Raw genomic sequence first — 18,220 nt, forward strand, 5'->3', positions numbered from 1 at the left:
ACGGTCACGACCACCGCTCCTCCTCTTCGGCTACGCTTTCTGGACACCTCTCAAAATGGCCGACACCGCAACGAAAGCTGCCCCGGCAGCCGTTACAAAGCCTGAGCGACCCGACGAGGAAACTTTCAAGAAGAACCTCGCGCAAGCCGAGAAGGAACTCAAGGCCGAGGAAGAGCGCTTGGTAAGTGGAGCATACAGACATGACAATCCGGGCAATTACATAGAAATGGTCTTGCGCCATGCACCGAGCCGAGTCCGATGCAGCAGACCGCTTGTCGGGTGCAGAGACAACAGCGGACGGTCGTGCGGGCGGTCGTGCGGGCGGCCATTTCGTGACAGCGTGCACGGTTGCGACGCAGGATGTGCAATACCAAGTCCAAATCGCTCCAGGACTGCGCGAACAACATAGCGCATTCGATAAGCATTGCAAATAGTTGCTGACCACCACTATAGCGCCAAATCAAGGCCAAACTTGACAATGCGAAGCCAAACAACAAGGACTCTCCCGCTGGAAAGCGACAGGCTGAGCTCCGCGCCGAGTTGAAGGGCATACGCGATACCCAACAGAACAGCAAGACCGGTCGCACTTCGATCATGGACAACATCAAGCGCCTCGATAACACCATGAAGGCCAGGATACAAGAGCTGAAGGACAAGCGTAGCAAGACAAAGTTCTCCAGTGCGGAACAGGTTCAGCAGGAGATCGATCGTCTTCGTGCGCAAGTCGATTCTGGTACCATGAAGCTGGTAGATGAAAAGAAGGCACTTGACGAGATCCGCGTCTTGACTGCGGCCAAGAAGGGATTCGCCGAGCATGACCAGATCCAGAAGGACATCGATAACGTCAAGGCTGAAATTGCTACTCTCAAGAAGCAGCTTGACGATCCAGAATCTCGCGCTTTGTCAGAACGCTACACTCAGATAACAGCTGAGCTGGACAAGATCAAGGCCGAGCAAGACGAGGCTTTCAAGAACCTGAACGCGCTGCGCGACGAAAGAACCAAGATTCACGAGCAACAGCAAAAGAAGTACGCTGCTGTCAAGGAGATCAAGGACGCCTATTACACCCAGCGCCGCGCCGCCGTTGAGTACGAGCGTGAAGCGAAGCGCATCCGCGAGGAGAAGCGACGAGCAGAGAACGATGCATACCACCGAGGCAGGCGGCAAGAGGCAGCCAAATTCAAGCTTGAGGAGGCCAGCGCACCCGCTTACGATGAGGAAATCCGCATCACTCGCTCATTGCTCGCTCGTTTCGGATCAGCTGTGGACTCTCAGCAAGCCACCGGCCCTGGTCAATTCGCAGCCACCGATTTCCGCAAGGTCGACGATTCTGGAATTAAGGGCACTGCGCTGAAGAAGAAGGGTGAGGAAGAGGAGAACTACTTCATCGGCGGCGGTGGCAAGAAGAAGAAGGGCAGGAAGGGCAGCTCCCAGCCCAACGGCGCCAGCTCTCCAGCACCTGAGACAAGCAAGTTCAACCTCGACCTCGGAACCATCTCTGCGCTTGCCCAAATCAATGTGGATCCTCCTATGTCTCAGGCCGATGTCCCCGCTGTTGTCGAGAAGCTCAAGGAGAAGCTTGAATTCTGGAAGAGCGACCAGGACCGCAAGACCAAGGAGAACATCGCGAACGCCCAGAAGGAAATCGACCGACTCGAAGCCGAGGCCGCTGAGCACAACTCCAAGCCTGCTGAAAAGCAAGTCAACGGCTCTGCATCTGCTGGCGCACAAGATCCAACCGCCGAGGTCACAGACGGCATCAAGAACGCCTCAGTCGAGGAGAAGACAACCGCATAGTATGTTGGTCAGCAGCAGCAACTCATTTTAACGGCAGCGAAAAGTGAGCGTTTTGGTTGCATCTTTTGACTCTTCAGGTGTCTTTTTGAGGCTGGAAAAAGCTACTGCACCGAGCTTGAGCATCGAACGTGGGCGACTCGTGCGGTCTTCGGGAAGCGACGTGGCCTTCATGTAGCAATATATTGAACACCAACACAGAATGAACAGCCTAACGAGGCGTGATTTGAACATTGAACTTTCGCTATCATTTACAAGCCATGCCAGCAACGCCGTGCTTCGCCGAGCTAATTGTAACAAGTCATTGCGGCTTTTCAAAACCGCCTCACAGTGCCTTCACGCTCTGAAAGAACGGATTCGCCAGCAACTGTTCGTTCCCTTGCACAAGATCTTTCATTCTCTGCACTTGCTGCTCCTTGCCTAGCCCCTCAGCTTCGACTTGCTCTTTCCACTGCTTCAAAAGTTCTTTCAGCAGCTTACTTCCCTCTTCCACCTCCTCCTTGCTCGCCTGTACATTGAGCTGCTCGTTCTTGCCCGAAAAGTCTTCCAACTCGTCAGCTTTCCGCTTCGCCATATTCACGACCTTTTGCGGAAAGCGGACGAGCTCGGCGACGTGTATACCGAAAGACTGATCGGAGATGCCGGGAACGACTTTGTACAGCAGAGTGACTTCACGGCGTCGGCTGTTAGCTGCATCACCGTTCATGCTCACATCCTCTGAGCCGTCGCCAATGTGGGCAACGACGTGGAGGTTTTGGACTTGCGGATAGGTATCGACCAGTGCTGTGAGCTCGTGGAAGTGGGTAGCGAACATGCTGAAAGCACCAATTTCTTTGATAATGTGTTCGCTGATAGCCCACGCGAGGCCGAAACCGTCGTATGTACTCGTGCCTCGACCAAGTTCGTCAATGATGACGAGTGATTCCTTGGTGGCTGTTTTGAGGATATTGGAAGTTTCCAGCATTTCGGCCATGAATGTACTGACACCTTTCAGCTGACTGTCGCTTGCTCCGACTCGTGCTAGAATACAATCGAAGAGCGTCAGCTCTGCTTCTGAGCATGGAACGAAGCAGCCGATCTGTGCCATCAAGGCAATGACACCGATCTGCCGAATATACGTCGACTTGCCGCCCATGTTGGGACCAGTGATGATCAAAAATTCGGAGCTCTCGCGTGTGAGCGAGACGTCGTTTGTGATGAATTGAATGTCGTCTTGCATTTCCATGCAAGGATGCCGGGCCTCCTTCAGAATTGTGCTGCCGGTGCCTCGAGGATGCATCTTGGGCCGCACGTACGCGGTCGGCGCGTGAACTGAAACATGAGCAAAGCTTACGATCACGTCGAGGTGAGCGAGGACACCAGCGAGTTGTTCAATGACTGGACAATATGATGCTGCAACATTGACCACCTCGTGAACCAGTCCGCTTTGTGTTCTGTTGTAATTGTCGGACAGCTGATCGAACTCGCGTCTCATCTCCGTGAGCTTTGGTGTCGTGAAATAGGTTCCGTTCTTTTGCGTGGCAATCTCAGGATACTGCTTCTTCCCTCGGATGACGCTGGCCTCTGTTCTTGTCAATCGCAGACACCAGCCGTGAACTCTATGGTTCTCGAGGAGAAGCTTCTTCTCAGTATCCATCCCCAAGTCATCGCCGACACGCTGGTGCTCTCGATCAATGTCATAGCGAAGCTTGTCCAGCTTTTTGCGGATGACACGGAGAGTATCATCAAATTCAGGCTTGATGATGAATTCGTGGTTGTCGAGCGCTTCCAGGTCCACTGTGGTTTCGACCATCTCCTGCAATTTCACAAAGCTGTCTGAATACTCTCGCAGCTTGTTGGTGTAGACTGCGTCCAGAGCATCTTTGTATGCCTCATCCATGACGCCCTCGAAAGTGCCGATGAAATCAGGCAAGCGGATAGCCACCTGGTAAGCTCGAACAACGTCTTCGAGATTTGCTTTCTTGCGCTGGAATTTCTTCGCTAACCGGTACAGGTCCGGTATTGATCGGAGATGCTCTTCTTGCAGCGTCTGTCGTAGCTCAGTGTTGTTCACGAATGCCTCCACCAGCTGCTGTCTCTTCTCGATCTCCTCGAGGCTCATCAGAGGCTGTTTGAGCCATTGTGCGAGCAGTCGGCTGCCAACAGGCGTCTTGCAGTGATTGAGCAATCCATACAGATTCATTGTCTTAGAGCCGTCCTTCGGTCCGGGCATCAAGTTCAGAGCTTTGAGTGCTGAGGAATCGAGCTTCATATACTGGCTGAGATCGTGCTGGTACAACTGATATTGCCCAAAATTGCTCGGATCTGACATGATCCCGAGATACTTGATCAGTGCAGCCGCTGATCCCATTGCAAGCTTGAGATCTGTTTGTGGCAGAGTCCCGGTAGCCTTCTCGTCCCGGAGCAGTCGCGTGAGGTCTTGCTCGATGTCTTGCTTTCCAAAGTCACCGGCTGGCCGCTCTGACACCGCACAATTGCAGTTGTCAGCGATGATTCGCAGCTTTTGTATTTCGGCATCCTTCTTGGTGATGTCAGTCTGGATTAGGCACTCTTTCACGCCGAGTTGGATGATCAAGGATTCAAAATTTGAGTAGATATCGTTGTCCACGAATTCGCTGACACCAAGCTCGCGGACACTGGCATCAGCGAAACACACGCCCACATTGCGTCCCTCATTGGCCTTCGCTGAAACTTTGACTGACAAGATGATCGGTGCAGATTCGACGTGGCCACCGAGGTCGTCTTCGATATCTTGCAGATTACCAGGCGATGCCTGCTTCGTCACCTTCCATTGGTTCCTTCCAGATGTCTCCAGCACTTCTATTCGTCTTCCTAAGCGGAAGATGGCTTCTCGGATGAATGTGCGGAAAACTGTTACTGTCATGGTGACTGAAGGAAGACCCGGATTTCTGCCCAATGTCTTGAGCACCGATGTGGTCTTGTACTGAACTCGGGCGATGAACTCTGCATCATCGCCATGAGCTGACAGAAAATCCCCACGATCGAATATCCGAATGGTGTCTGTGGGTTTGCTCGTCTCTAGTTGGTGGAAGGTCTTCACGAAGCCAGCCTCGTCGTCGACCTTCAGTTCCGGTCTTGAACCCATTGTGGAGTATTATGTCCTTGTCTTTGAAGATTTCAGCGAAGGTATTAGTTGTTGTGATGAAAGACATGCACAGTGGTGCTGCAATGTCAGTGACGGACTTTGGGAGGCGGAAGACGCGCTCGCGTAACGGACGCGACAAAGTGGTCTGGGCAGCCGCGACTTCTTTTGCCGAGTATCGTTCCTTCTGCAATGTTCCCCTGACTAGCAACACTGCGAGAACCGGCTCTCTCCAGAGGCCTCGTCAGCTCAGTCAATGACCTCCATCTCTTCACGCTCTCATGCACCGTGTATTGTACCAGAATACACGCTTTGATCCATCAGCGCGGTACCAGTCACGTGCTGCCGCACTTTAGCGCGACTACTGAACCCTGATAACGACTCATTGCGAATAAAAAGTTAAGTGCATAACGACTGTGCATTCATGTTCAACAGTATTTTCCGCACTCGATCACTGAAACAGGCAGCAAACATTCGACATCACGTCAATGCGTCTACGTCGCCAGCCATGGATACCCGAATTCTACCAGTTGATGTGGGCAAGATTGGCTCTATGAGGGCCAAGTCAGCAACGAACGATATCCTGGATGAGCTCGATTTCCAGATCGACGACGAGTCCATAGACGCACAGAACCTCCAGCAGGCTGCAAAGGACCTCAAGACTTCCGATGTGCCCGTCGCTTTTCCAACGGAGACAGTATATGGCCTGGGCGCTGATGCCACCAGGAGTGACGCAGTCAAAGGCATTTACAAGGCTAAGCAAAGACCTTCTGACAATCCACTCATTGTGCATTTCCATTCTCTGCAACAGCTTAGATCCCTGCTTCACGGCCACGCGTCATCTGAGGCCAACGGTGTGGGCGAAGACCCCATACCAGCCATTTATCACTCACTGATCTCGCGATTCTGGCCTGGACCTCTCACGATCATCTTGCCAAATCCAAGCAATTCTCCACTTGCTCCAGAAGTCACGGCAGGCTTGCAGACATTCGGTGCGCGCATGCCAAGGCATCCCCTTGCACTCGCTCTCCTGTCACTTGCCGATATCCCGGTAGCTGCACCGTCTGCGAACGCTTCTACCAAACCTTCTCCCACTGCTGCGGAGCATGTAGCATACGATCTCGAGGGACGAATATCGACAATATTAGATGGTGGGCCATGTGATGTAGGCGTCGAAAGCACCGTTGTGGATGGCATCTCCCAGCAACCACCCGTTGTTCTGCGGCCAGGCGGCATCAGTCTGGAGCAGATCCGCTCATGTCCTGGCTGGGAGGACACGCAAATTGGATACAAAGACACCTCGGAGAAAGGAGCACAACCTCGAGCTCCTGGCATGAAATATAGGCACTATTCTCCAAAGGCGACTGTCGTGCTCTTTGAAGCTGGAAAAAGCCCGCCATCGAGTGACGAGCTCAAAGCTCACATAGGGGAAAAGGCGAGAATCGGACTTGTGCGCACAAAATTGTGGCAACTCGACATCTCTGCTTCAAACGCAATAACGGTACACGAAAGTGGCACCAAGGGAAACATGGTCGAACGCACATCATCAGAACAGGGAGCAGGATTCGCGGGCATGTTGAAGACCTTGCAAGAGACCAATTGGTCCAAGATCGTTCCAACGAAGCACGCGGCCAGCATCGCTGGTAACCCTGTTGAACTCGTTGATGTCGCACTGGGAGATGATACAGAGGATGTCGCCCGGGGCATCTTCTCGGCTTTGCGAGATCTGGACAGATTAGATGTCGATGCGATCTTCGTGGAAGGCATTGACGATAATGAAGGATCTCTAGCTGCCGCCGTCATGAACCGACTACGCAAAGCAGCTGAGGTCCGAGTGAAAGATTGATGAGGAAGAACCCCATAGCCTACGATGACATGCAAGACACGCAAGACTCAAAAACGATTTCTGTACACAGCAGACCTCTAGCCGGAGGACTACATTAACACAAGGGTTGATTCAAGCACATCATTCTGCAGCGAGATACCCCAGAGTCTTGGCAAGTCTCCGTGCGCGACCAATCCCAACGTTCAGAGCCTCGGTTTCCGGCCCGGATAAGTGGTTAATTTGTGTGGAGATATTGCTTCTCGTCATCTCTTTCACCACTTCCTGTTCAATGCTCATTTGGTCTATCGTGCGGTGCCGTAACGATCACACAAATATAGTCAAAGTCTGAAGGCACAGGACGAGAGCACGATTCCTTCGGATTCACAGACTCAACCAACTTTGCATGAGAAATCCGAATGGCACCTTCTGTACAGCAGCCACTCGGCCAGCCAGTCGAGATAGCTCCCGATGCAAATAAAGTCAACGATCACCAAGAGCCACGCAAAGAAGTGACAATTCTTGTTACTGGGTTTGGTCCATTCCAGGATAAATTTCCCATCAACCCATCATACGAAATTGTGAAAAGGCTTCCCGAAGCACTCGCTGCAGCTTCACCTAAGCACGCATCAGTGCGCATAATTCGTTATGGGACGCCAATAAGGGTGGCATTCGATGAGGTGCGCGAGCTTGTACCCCAACTGCACAACGACTATGCTGGCACAGCAGATGTCGTCCTACATATTGGCATGGCTTCTGGTCGCAAGTTTTATTGCATAGAACGATATGCACATCGTGATGGGTATACGAAGAATAAAGACCTCGATGGCAAAATTCCCCCGGAAGACGAAGGCAGAACAGTATTCGCAGACTGTCCCACGACAATGACCACATCATTGCATTACGATAATGTGCTCCTGAACTGGCAAAGCAACGTTCTTGACATACCGGAGAACAAGCCAGGGTGTGGATGCGATCTGAAAGAAAGTCACGACGCTGGACATTACCTCTGCGACTATATTTATTTCAACAGTCTGGCATTCACTGGTCGACGGAGTGGTGATATGGAAGCCGTCGGTAGTATATCGAGACCTGTGCTATTCATGCATGTTCCGGCTGAGAGTGATGGAGATATGCTTGTAAGAGGCACGGCCGTTACCGTCGAGCTTCTCAGAGCCATCGCCGACGACTTCGCAAAGCTTCAAGCTGAGTAGTCTAAACAATAACACGGGCCTTGAACTTCACCAAGCAGTGCTCTATGGGAGAGTTGGCCTGGTATTGAGACTAAACACATATGTCTACACGTTGCTATGCATCTTGCATCTGATTCAAAGCATTTGGTCTACCATAAATTAGCATATAGTCACGACAGCCGTAGCAGGCGGAATTTGGAATAAACGTTTCAAATGGAGTTTTCTTTGATATTATATGCTCTCATTCACTTCATTAACGGGTCTTGGTGAATGGTAGCCTGTTCAGTAATGTGAGTCGAAGGCTTGGCGTGAATGCCTGGCTCATGTGGTGAAGCTTGTGTGTGCTGTGTGATCATCCCGCCCCCACTTCCATCACCTTTGTTCGTCACTGCAACCCGACAATCTTTCGACCTCCAAACAAAACACACAATCACGAACCCTCTCTCAACTCTCACCCCTAGCCCTTCGCCTACCCACCACTCTCAACCGCGTAGACAGAAAGCTCAAGATGCAGATCAAGTAAGCAGCCCACATCCAATCAACGACTCTTCACGCCCCGCAGGCAGACATGCGCAAACAAGACCACGACTGCTAACCTCTTTCGCGCACAGAGTCCGTACCCTCACGGGTAAAGAGATCGAACTCGACATCGAGCCAGACTACAAAGTCCAGCGGATAAAGGAGCGCGTCGAAGAGAAGGAGGGAATCCCACCGGTGCAGCAGCGGTTGATCTTTGGTGGGAAGCAGATGTGAGTAAATGGAGAGAAATACGCGGCGAACATGGCAGCAGGAATAGAGGCGAAAATAATTGTGGGCATGGATGAGGCTGACAAAGAGACAATGTTTTAGGGCCGATGACAAGACAGCTGAGGAGTACGGTCTCGAGGGTGGCGCGACTTTGCATTTGGTTCTGGCGCTTCGCGGTGGCGTGGAGAATTAGATGGCGAAAAACGATACGATCGATGAACACGCCCGTCGGACTGCCTGGTTGCTTTTAAGGACATGGTACTCTACATTGAAGAGCATGAGCATAGAGGGGGTGGCACGCTGAAGATGAGATTTTGTTTTGCGCAGAAGAAGCTGCGCGTTGTATGATGGAGCGGACTGAGATACCATAGCGGGGACAGTGCTGGTCTGCGAAGAGTTGAGTACGTGGTATGGGAAGCAAAGCTACACCAATCGCATCCGCATGAGCGATGACTACGGATGTGACAAGAGCGTGAGAGAAAGTCCGATAAGTTCTCGACTAGAGCGAAGGCAACAGCAAGCATAAGGCATCGTTCGGCAAATACGGTATCATCTACATGCATCTCTCATGTCGCAACGCCAGACAAAGACATTCCGTTCCATGCACGCCATAACGGCAAAGCAAAAGCGCTCATCAACATCATCCTCATGCAATTCCCGTGATCCTCCTGATGCTTCTCCTGGCACCTTCACCGAGCACTTGGACTTTCCCTTCAGCTTCCAAGCTCCTGATAGCCTCCGCGAAATCTTGCCCTTCAATTGGCACAGAGCTCTGCTCAGTCATCGTCCTCACGACTTCTCCATACCTCGCGCTCTGCGCGCCAGATCTGAGCATCTCATCCAGCACCGATAGCACACCATTCTTGAGGTCTTCTTTCCGCTTCCGTTCGCTCGCGCTTGTGCCCTCGGTCAATAGCCCCATGTCGATGAGACCTGTGCGGGCATCTGTAGCAGCTTGCTTGAGAGCTGATTGGATCAGACGCACAGCTTCGTCGACATCGCTTTCATCGACAGTCTCCGAAAGTCGCATCTTTGCATGAGCTTCGGATAGGCGAATCATAGATTCGAGTTGACGAGTTGTGGCTGTGATCCGGCGTTCCGAAGCTCGGATATCTTCACCCAGTTTACGCATGGCAACATACGACTTGACTAAGGCATCTGCTGCGGGTTGTGTGATCTTTGGGTGGATGTTTGAGCGAGCATAGGAGATGTAGGATGTCAGAAATTCCACAGGCTGGAGAGCGAGATCAGTATGTCAAAATACTTCAATGCAATGTGCAAGATAACTTACCAGAATTTCATCTCTGCTTGCATTATCCGGGTTGTCCTCAAGATACATGCCGACCAAATGGCGAGCGAGCTTGCGATCTGCAGATTCATCGATACGATCCAGTACCAGGTAGACAAGATCAAAACGTGACAACAATGTCGGAGGAAGATCAATGTTCTGCGGTACAGGCAAGTTTGGATTGTACTTGCTGCCAATGGGGTTAGCAGAAGCCAAAACGGACGTTCTGGCGTTGAGCGTGGTAATGATGCCAGCCTTTGCGATGGAAACAGTTTGCTGTTCCATCACTTCGTGCAACACTGAGCGAGTAGCGTCTGACATCTTGTCGAATTCGTCGATGCAACAGACACCACCATCAGAGAGGACCAGGGCACCAGATTCGAGAACCAGAGATCGCGTTTCTGGGTCGCGGGTGACATAGGCTGTGAGACCCACAGCAGAAGAGCCCTTGCCTGATGTGTACACTCCACGAGGAGCAATTTTGTGGATGTACTCCAGCATCTTCGACTTCGATGTCGACGGGTCACCACATAGCAGGACGTTGATGTCTCCTCGGTATTTAGGCGAACCACCTTTTTCGAAGCTCTTGTTCGTGCCACCGAACAGCTGCAGGAGAATGCCTTTCTTGACGTCGTCCATCTCATAAATTGATGGGGCAAGCGATCGTGCAAGGAGTTCGTAAACGTCAGGCCTGGCGGCAGTTTCCTTGATCTTGGTCTCTTCCTCTTCGCTGACTTTACGAGTCTCTTCAATGCTCCCAGCAGCTTGTTCAGCAAGTTGCTCTTCGATCGTCGTTGTGTCGATGCCCATTCGCTTCTTGTCAACTTTCTGGATGTGCAAGCAATCGACGTAGGTCTTGAAGATGTTCTTGACTGATCGCTGGCGTGGATTCACGCGAACTTGGTTGCACTTGAAGATACCAGTGATCTCAACCCTGTCTCCAGCTTTGCAGACATCGACAAGCTCATCATAGGCACACAAGCTGACTGAATGTGGTGTCTGACCATCAGGAACGGAGTCAGGTGTTTCTTGGAGCTTGATAACTTGCTTGTCGGCGAAGCCTGAACGATTGTGCACAATCTGCATGCTGTTGCTAGCACTGCAGACCTCGCGCGGGCATCGCGTAGGTTCAGCAATCTTGCCGCGGTCAAGGTCGACCTTGACTGTATGATGGCAGACAGAGCAGCGAAAGAATGCATCCTTCATATCTGGGATAATTGGCGTTGTTCGGATAACCAGACCTTTGACGGAGACCAGCTGATCCATGTCTTTGGGGTTCAGCTCTCGCAGATTGATATTCCTGTCGAGGCCGAATGGTCGTACACGGTACGAAGAGCTCTCGACCTCAGCATAGAGATCCTGCTCATCAGATGCGCTCTGCTGTGTCGGTCTTGGAGTATCGCCATTCATATCGTTGTCCACATCTGAGCTGGGCATTGGTGGCATAGAGCTAGAGTCTCTCGCACGGTCTTGGCCATTCTGCTGCGAAGCCTGCGATCTCCTCTCGCTCATCTTCTTCTCTGCAAGCTCGAGTAGCGTATCCTTCACAGCGGAATCGATAAGCGGAACCAGTTCGCTTGGGTAGGCTTGCAGCTGATGCCACAGCTTCCTTGTGCCTGGATATGACTTGAGATTCCTGCAGTCCAGATAAAAGCACTTTGTTCCCAACTCAAGCATAGTCTCCAGTTGTGCAAGGGCCTCTTTCTCAGCGGCAGGCTCTCCGGGCGCCACATATTCTCCCTCCATAAGCTCGCCATCCTGAAGCATACGGTATTTCTTCTGGAAGTTGTACAAGTAATCCTTGAAAGCAGACCACGAATCAGTGACGGAAATGTTGGTACCCCAGATGAGCCTGGTTCCACGGCCTCCAAGCGCAGCAGCATCTGATGTGTCTGGGTTGAGGTTGGAGAAGGTATTCGCGTCCGATTCTCCCTGCACTGGTGCACCGTTCTCGTCGACGAAAAGCTGTCTTCGGCGCCCGCTGTTCTCCAGCAGATCTGAGTTGATATCGTGTCGTCTTTCTCTTGCGTTGGACTGACTGCCTATGCCTCCTGATCGAACGAACAGTCCTGTAGAGCTCGTTCCGTGCTGGCGCTGACCGTTCGAAACTGGACCTGCAGCATCGGAACTTGTCGCATAATGAATCGGCGATGAATCTATGTCATTCTCAGCGACGGTCTGATAGCCTGTGTTGCAAACTTACCACCAATGCCACCATTCGCCCTAGGCGTTCTTCCTCCATCGCTGCTAAATCCAGCAGGTGTGTTTGCATCCGTTCGCTGCTTCAGTGGGCTGCTACCATTGACACTGCCTCTCGCTGGCACTCCCAAACTCTGGCTTTGCGACTGCGATTGACTTCCCGCAGGCGAGCTCCTGAAGAACAACGGACTGCTGGCGGGAGGAGCTTGGCTCTGGCTATTGCTATTCTGTGTAGTCCTCGGTGTCCCTCTCTGCGATGATGCTGCATTGGCTTCCGATTGCAATTGCGCGTCTGGCAGGTCTTCTCCTTCGGGGAGGGGCGGGTCGCTGGCGGGTGGTTCTGAAGACCGTGGGGCCTGCGAGCCGCGTTGTGAACGGCGAGGGGTATTATTCGCGCTCCCTCGCGTTGAGCGTCTCTGTGTCGGCGACGACATTTCCGGTGTGTTTTCGCCTGTTGCGAGGTGGAATACGATACAGCGAGGTCTGATGGGAGAGGAGCTTTCTGCAGCCCAGAAGCGCGCGTACCACTTTACACGAAAGATCCGCGTCGCGTCCGCTCGACGTGTTGCAGCCACCGTTGATGATTGGCGCAGAGCCGAGAAGTGAGACCCTGCTAACTCGCTTTCCCACGATTTCCAAACATGACGCTTGACTAACACTGCTCTACAACCACATCTCTTGAACTGAAGATGCCTGCACCCTCACGGATCTCGATCGCCACATCGGCGCTGAACAGGTTGGTCAAGGAGGAAAAGTCATACCGCAACGAGCACGAGTCGCAGAAAGAACGAATTGCCAAGCTCGAAGCCAGCCAAGGAGACGATGAGAACGCAGAATACATATTGAGACAAGAGGTAAGTCATAATCGGAGTTGTCCGAGGTGTTCTTACAGACTATCATTCGTATTATTGTCGTTTCATTCATTGAACACTTCAGTACGCCTTCGCTAAACCCCAAGAGTGCTAATGTACAATTCCACAGCGCAAAGCGCTCGAGGAGACCGAGGCTATGTTTCCGCAGCTCAAGCTGAAGATTACTGAAGCCAAGGAGAAGCTCGAGGCCCAGCTGGTAAGTGTCCTTTGAGCTCATATCATGTGCTAGTCTGATGCCGCACAGGAGCAGGACAAAGGCCCTGGCGATCAAAGCAACACGCCAGAAGATGTCACCAAAGCCAAGGAGGCCATAGCCGCAGCACTGGTCGCTATTCGCGAGTCGTCGTGAGCTGCTAGCTGTGGGTGACGGATTGGTGTTGATTCGGACAGGGCCGTGATAGAAAGTCGAAGGTCTGCATCACTACGAGCAGCCAATGTACGCTTCCAAGACGCGAACATCGTGCCGATCTCAGTGTCTGGCCTTCTTCGTTGTCTTCATGAATATCGATCCAGCTGCTGCGGGTCGCTTCTTGACGACTACGGGTGCAGGGCTGGCCGTCTTCGGTGGAGATGCTGCCTGTGCCGGAGGAGAAGCGGCAGGACTACTGGCTTGCGATTTAGCGGGTTGCTTCTGTGGCTCTGGAGATGCAGCCTGTGGTGTAGACCCGAAATCGAATTTTGCTGATGATGATTTCTTCGCCCTGGCAGCCGCATTTGCAGATTGTGTAAGTGCCCTGAGCTTGGCCTCATTGACCTCCCTTGCCTGTCGGACCACAGCTTCGTTCTGGCTCCGGTGGGCGGCTGCAAACTGTGCAGCACCCTTTCTGCCAGGAGCTTGAACCTTGAAGTTCGCGTTCATTCTTCGCTGTTCCTGAAGCAGGTCTTTCTGGTGGGGCAGCAGCTCACGAGGAGCAATTTCCATTCGGCCTCGCTGACCAGCCTCTCGGAGCATACTCGCAGGAGCCTCTTTGATTTGTCTGGATGCCCGGATAGAGTTTCCAGCGTGTGCATTGGACTGAAATGGACGACTGAGGCTCATCTGCTTGGAATTGGCCGCAGAACGGTTCCTGATCGCGGCGATTGCATCAGCGCCAGTCTTTGCCTTGTGAGCCTCTATTGGCGGTTTGCGCTCCCAACTGGTTGTGCCCCTCTTGCGCGTGCCGTCCACGAAGATTGCCGGACCCTCGCGAGCATGGTGCATGACCTTATCCACAATGACGGCCTTTTTGTTCTCCCTGTTGACTTTGTCGCCCAAAAGCGTAATACGAAGCTGTTCCTCCTGTTCGGCTTCACGAGCCTTTTCGGCGCGCATGAGCTTTCTGTAGACTTTGTGCCAACTGGCCGGATTCTTGGGGTAGAGCATGTTCTCTTCCGGTAAATTGGGCATGTCGCGCTTGATCATAGCTTGCCAGAACTCGCCCGTGTGCTCTGCGAGTTGCGGTGAATTTCTCTCAATCTCGAGCAGCTGCTCCGGGTCGTGCACTCTCTTGAGTATTGGGCGTGCCATGTCGAAAGGCATGTCGGCGAGGTTGTCGATGGAGTCGATGTTGCGCTGGGCGCAGCGAATGGCCATGGCGAGGAGTGTTGAGACAGTCATTGCGGCAAAGGGGCCCGCAGCCAACTTATGTAGTTCGTCGTGCAATCGCTCACTCTATTGTTACCGGCGACAATAGGTCAACCTCGACTCGAACAATAGTATGTTGCCACACGTGGGTTGTCACTCAATCTTCTGCTCCTGCAACTGATGTATTAGCCATAGGCTCGAAGTCATAGTTAGCAAGAGGCGAAATGAGTGCGCTCGGGCAGAGCGATGTGGGCATTGGTTTATATATGGGCATGGTGGAGGAAGGAAGGTAGAAGTGGAAGTGAAACTAGCTGCACGTGGTAGGCGGCGCATGATCCCTGTCAGCCAAGCCAATCTCGTGAAGACGGCGACGGACAAAGAACATCATCCACGTCGTAAGCTACCACACCATTGGCCAGTCGCTGTACGGTGAGATGGCCGAAACAGATCAGCCATTAGCAGCTCTGCCTGAGCAGGCGCAAGAAGGTATCTCGTGTCTCTCTCAGAACCTGCAGACATTGACTAACCACATTCAAAGATGCTCTTCACGCGAACCGCCTGCTCGCAGTCGAGGAGCGACCATTCCAACGCGTCACCAAGCAACTTCTAAGCAACAGCTCAGCGTTACGGCCATCACTATCCTATCTACCATCTCCACCTGCTGAGGGCGACGATGAGGCCCCAGTGTACGATGCGTCGCGAGTGGAGCGATTCCGCGAAGACGTGCTACTGGACTTCGCATACCTCGAAAGCAGCATAATCCGCATTCAGCTTACGCTCTCCTCCAATCAGCGCGAACGCGAACGATACGCAGCCGAAAAGGCCAAGATTCTTGAAACCGCGCAGGCTGTCCGAGACAACACAGTTGAATTGAGGGGGAAGCTAGTCGAAGCACAGGAAGCCCTCGAGCGCAGAAAGGGCTACGATGTCATGGCGGCGAAGATCCTCGACGATAAGAAGCTCAAGAGTCGCGACGAGGCCAAGGCAGAGATCGACAAGCTTGAGAAGGAGATCGAAGACTTGCAGCACGAGAACGCTGGATACGAGGGCACATGGCAGGAGCGACGAGAACAATACGACAGAATTGTTCGTGAGGGCGAAGCCATGATACGGCAAATCAAAGGGATCAAAGATGAGCCAGAAGAGGAGAAAGGGGATGAAGAAATGGAGGATGAGCATGGAGACAAGGAAGAGGGCGACAACAGTGGTAGGAATACTCCAATGCAGGATGGCAGATCGCCTCAGCCTGCGGAGGCCAGCGACGCGACTCCTATGCCGGACAGTGGCGAAGCTGGGGAGGGAAGTTTTGAAGGCACGCCCGCGCGTCCGACCAACAAATTCCTGGAAGTGGACGATGCGACCAGATCTGGGAGTCGTGTCTCGTCACCTTTGTCACAACCTGCACACATGCCCGATGATGTGGACATGGGCGATACTCCGCTCGCGACGGCAGAGACACCGAGCAATGGCGAGGCACAGGTTGCAACGCCTAGCGATGCGATGGCTGAGACCATGGACGAGTCTTGAGCAGGATTGAGAACCAGCAGAGCGGGATCACAGACGTCTGGTTATTCCATTTTGCATGGCACCATGTTGGGAACCTTCCGTTGACCGGAACACCCGGTAAACGCGCATATCCTCGAGCGTCGAAAAGCCCTGGCTCACATTTTCATTGCGACACGTTCATGAGCTTCTGACGCCGCTGAAAGCTTCGGCCATACTGTCTCCGTTCTGACAACGAGACCTGACACAACGCTACCCAGTGCTTCTGAACCTCCTCAATAGCTCGCTTGCTTAGCGGAATCAGATGGAGTGCCCGAGTGTCTTGACCTTCGAACTTCGAACGGAGCTACTTCAACCCCGGCCATGTAACACCACAGGAACCTTCGCAACAGAAGCGGAACAAGCCATATCTCGATTGATGTAGTTGCTCGAATCCTCATCGCTAAGACTACGTTCGAACTGTTCGCGAACGCATCCACGCCAAATACTCCAGTGAGCCATATTGCTCTCCGGCACGGGCAGGTATTGCCCTTCGCTCGGTCTCGGTAGCATCCCACTGCGCTCCTCTTGCATAGACAGGATTGTGCAAAGAATGATTCTCCGCCATTCTGAGCAAGGCTGCGCGCCATGCCGAATTTCCTCGGCCAGCAATTGAGGTCCTCATATAGCTCTCGATCTCATCATCAATCCTTTGCAATTCTCAGCCACCCTTCCTCACACCTCCTGAAGCTGCCGACAATCCCAACTTCTTCCTCTCCCCCTCAATAACCCTCTTCACAAGCTGCAACACGGCCTGCTTGTCTGCCGGCGCAACACAATTCGCTGGCTCAAACGGGGCGGAGACCATGACTGCATCGTGAACAATCATCTGTGGACCATCGCGTCCCGCGTGCCATCGTACTGGGATATTGCTGTAAAGACATACCGTTAGCATAGAGTATACGCAAGACATTCATAGACAAGAGTTTCCCACATACACTTGTCTCAACCGATCATATAACCTCTGCGCATCCTCACTGACTCCCTGTCCCTTATGTTGCTTCTCCTCTCGTAACTGTTCCACACGCTTCTCCAGCCGATTCTGCAAGTATCGCGTATCAATCTTCGTAGGGGCAGTTTGGCTCAGGTAATCTTTCTCGCCGAGCGATAGGACATGGAATTCGCGGATCGAAGCTATAGGGATGATATGGTAGTCGCCTGGGACAGAAGCGGGATTCGTGGAAGGGTTCGGTGGTGGGGAGCGCGTGTTGAGAGCTATGAGGCGGAGGGTGGGGTCGACGGTGTAGAGCGTTCCTTCGAAGGTGGTGTTGAGGGTGTTGGTGAGGCGGACACTGTGAAGAGTATCTTGGGTTAGCTGGTGTCTGTGTGTGTGACTTGCGGTGTGGGTTTGAGCTGCAGGTTCATGCGGAATATGTGCTTGCGTACCGGCCTCCGACTGCTTTCATGGCGGTTTCCATGACTTCGCCTGGGAGTGGGCTGCCCGTCTGCTTGGGTGTTGCAACTCTTCCCGAATTGCGCTTTGCTACATCGGCCATAATTGCGTTGTCGTAGCAGTGGGTTACTAGTCACGCCGTATCGGCTGTCTTGGGTGCTGCGCGTCTGAGGGATAGCTGTCGTGCGGCCTCTCCTGGTTGTCGCAAGTCGTGCACACGAAATCCCTGAAAGTGCAAGGTCGCGCTTGAGATCGCAGTGAAAGCACACGAAACGAAGTGTGTGAGCGAGTGACGAAGAAAGCAAGGCTACAGGTGACAGATGCGCTACACACACTTTGGAGTCGTGAGGTCCGAGCTGTCGTGGTAGAGAACGAAGTTGGCTTCCCATTCGTTCACTTGCCAGACCCACGCTTGTCCAACGTCTCCTTGGATGTGGATGTGGTCGTTGACATATACGGGACGGATGAATCGGCTCTAAGATACTCAATAAATGCCCAACGTGTCATGCACATCCAAATCCGCTCGACCCCATCCCAGTCCTCCGCTCCACACGAACCGCCTTGCTTTCTCTGAGGCCCCATGGCCCCTAACCGCAGATACCTCTGAATGCAGCTAACTCTGAGTGTAAGCGCCTAACCATGTTGGCTCTCAATCCTTTGAAAGCTTTGCTTATTGGCTTAGCGACCTGCGGTTGCACTCAGA

General features: G+C 52.8%; 9 protein-coding genes across 9 annotated transcripts; 5 read left to right on the forward strand and 4 right to left on the reverse strand.

The window, feature by feature from the left end:
• Nucleotides 1-55: 55 nt before the first annotated feature.
• On the forward strand, nucleotides 56-1,797 carry RHO25_012088 (uncharacterized protein; the record flags this gene model as incomplete). Its single annotated transcript, XM_023603493.2, has 2 exons — nucleotides 56-181; nucleotides 454-1,797. The coding sequence occupies 2 exons, from the start codon at nucleotides 56-58 to the stop codon at nucleotides 1,795-1,797; spliced, it is 1,470 nt and encodes a 489-aa protein (XP_023454637.1).
• A 322-nt stretch (nucleotides 1,798-2,119) lies between these two features.
• Nucleotides 2,120-4,900, reverse strand: MSH2 (MutS-like protein; the record flags this gene model as incomplete). Its single annotated transcript, XM_023603494.2, has 1 exon — nucleotides 2,120-4,900. The coding sequence occupies one exon, from the start codon at nucleotides 4,898-4,900 to the stop codon at nucleotides 2,120-2,122; it is 2,781 nt and encodes a 926-aa protein (XP_023454636.1).
• A 505-nt stretch (nucleotides 4,901-5,405) lies between these two features.
• Nucleotides 5,406-6,743, forward strand: RHO25_012090 (uncharacterized protein; the record flags this gene model as incomplete). Its single annotated transcript, XM_023603495.2, has 1 exon — nucleotides 5,406-6,743. The coding sequence occupies one exon, from the start codon at nucleotides 5,406-5,408 to the stop codon at nucleotides 6,741-6,743; it is 1,338 nt and encodes a 445-aa protein (XP_023454467.2).
• Nucleotides 6,744-7,138: 395 nt separating this feature from the next.
• RHO25_012091 (uncharacterized protein) lies at nucleotides 7,139-7,933 on the forward strand (the record flags this gene model as incomplete). Its single annotated transcript, XM_023603496.2, has 1 exon — nucleotides 7,139-7,933. The coding sequence occupies one exon, from the start codon at nucleotides 7,139-7,141 to the stop codon at nucleotides 7,931-7,933; it is 795 nt and encodes a 264-aa protein (XP_023454466.1).
• A 1,372-nt stretch (nucleotides 7,934-9,305) lies between these two features.
• On the reverse strand, nucleotides 9,306-12,580 carry RHO25_012092 (uncharacterized protein; the record flags this gene model as incomplete). Its single annotated transcript, XM_023603498.2, has 3 exons — nucleotides 9,306-9,893; nucleotides 9,951-12,103; nucleotides 12,151-12,580. The coding sequence occupies 3 exons, from the start codon at nucleotides 12,578-12,580 to the stop codon at nucleotides 9,306-9,308; spliced, it is 3,171 nt and encodes a 1,056-aa protein (XP_023454634.1).
• A 255-nt stretch (nucleotides 12,581-12,835) lies between these two features.
• Nucleotides 12,836-13,367, forward strand: RHO25_012093 (uncharacterized protein; the record flags this gene model as incomplete). Its single annotated transcript, XM_023603499.2, has 3 exons — nucleotides 12,836-13,000; nucleotides 13,128-13,214; nucleotides 13,263-13,367. 3 exons carry the CDS (start codon nucleotides 12,836-12,838, stop codon nucleotides 13,365-13,367), a joined length of 357 nt encoding a protein of 118 aa, XP_023454633.1.
• A 120-nt stretch (nucleotides 13,368-13,487) lies between these two features.
• On the reverse strand, nucleotides 13,488-14,615 carry RHO25_012094 (uncharacterized protein; the record flags this gene model as incomplete). The annotated part of the gene is made up of 1 exon (XM_023603500.1): nucleotides 13,488-14,615. The coding sequence occupies one exon, from the start codon at nucleotides 14,613-14,615 to the stop codon at nucleotides 13,488-13,490; it is 1,128 nt and encodes a 375-aa protein (XP_023454632.1).
• Nucleotides 14,616-15,016: 401 nt separating this feature from the next.
• On the forward strand, nucleotides 15,017-16,109 carry RHO25_012095 (uncharacterized protein; the record flags this gene model as incomplete). Its single annotated transcript, XM_023603501.2, has 2 exons — nucleotides 15,017-15,068; nucleotides 15,121-16,109. 2 exons carry the CDS (start codon nucleotides 15,017-15,019, stop codon nucleotides 16,107-16,109), a joined length of 1,041 nt encoding a protein of 346 aa, XP_023454455.1.
• Nucleotides 16,110-16,785: 676 nt separating this feature from the next.
• Nucleotides 16,786-17,620, reverse strand: RHO25_012096 (uncharacterized protein; the record flags this gene model as incomplete). Its single annotated transcript, XM_023603502.2, has 3 exons — nucleotides 16,786-16,996; nucleotides 17,063-17,416; nucleotides 17,511-17,620. The coding sequence occupies 3 exons, from the start codon at nucleotides 17,618-17,620 to the stop codon at nucleotides 16,786-16,788; spliced, it is 675 nt and encodes a 224-aa protein (XP_023454638.1).
• Between the last annotated feature and the right edge of the window lie 600 nt (nucleotides 17,621-18,220).

This window comes from Cercospora beticola, chromosome 8 (assembly GCF_033473495.1).
Source record: "Cercospora beticola chromosome 8, complete sequence".
NCBI lineage: Eukaryota > Fungi > Ascomycota > Dothideomycetes > Mycosphaerellales > Mycosphaerellaceae > Cercospora > Cercospora beticola.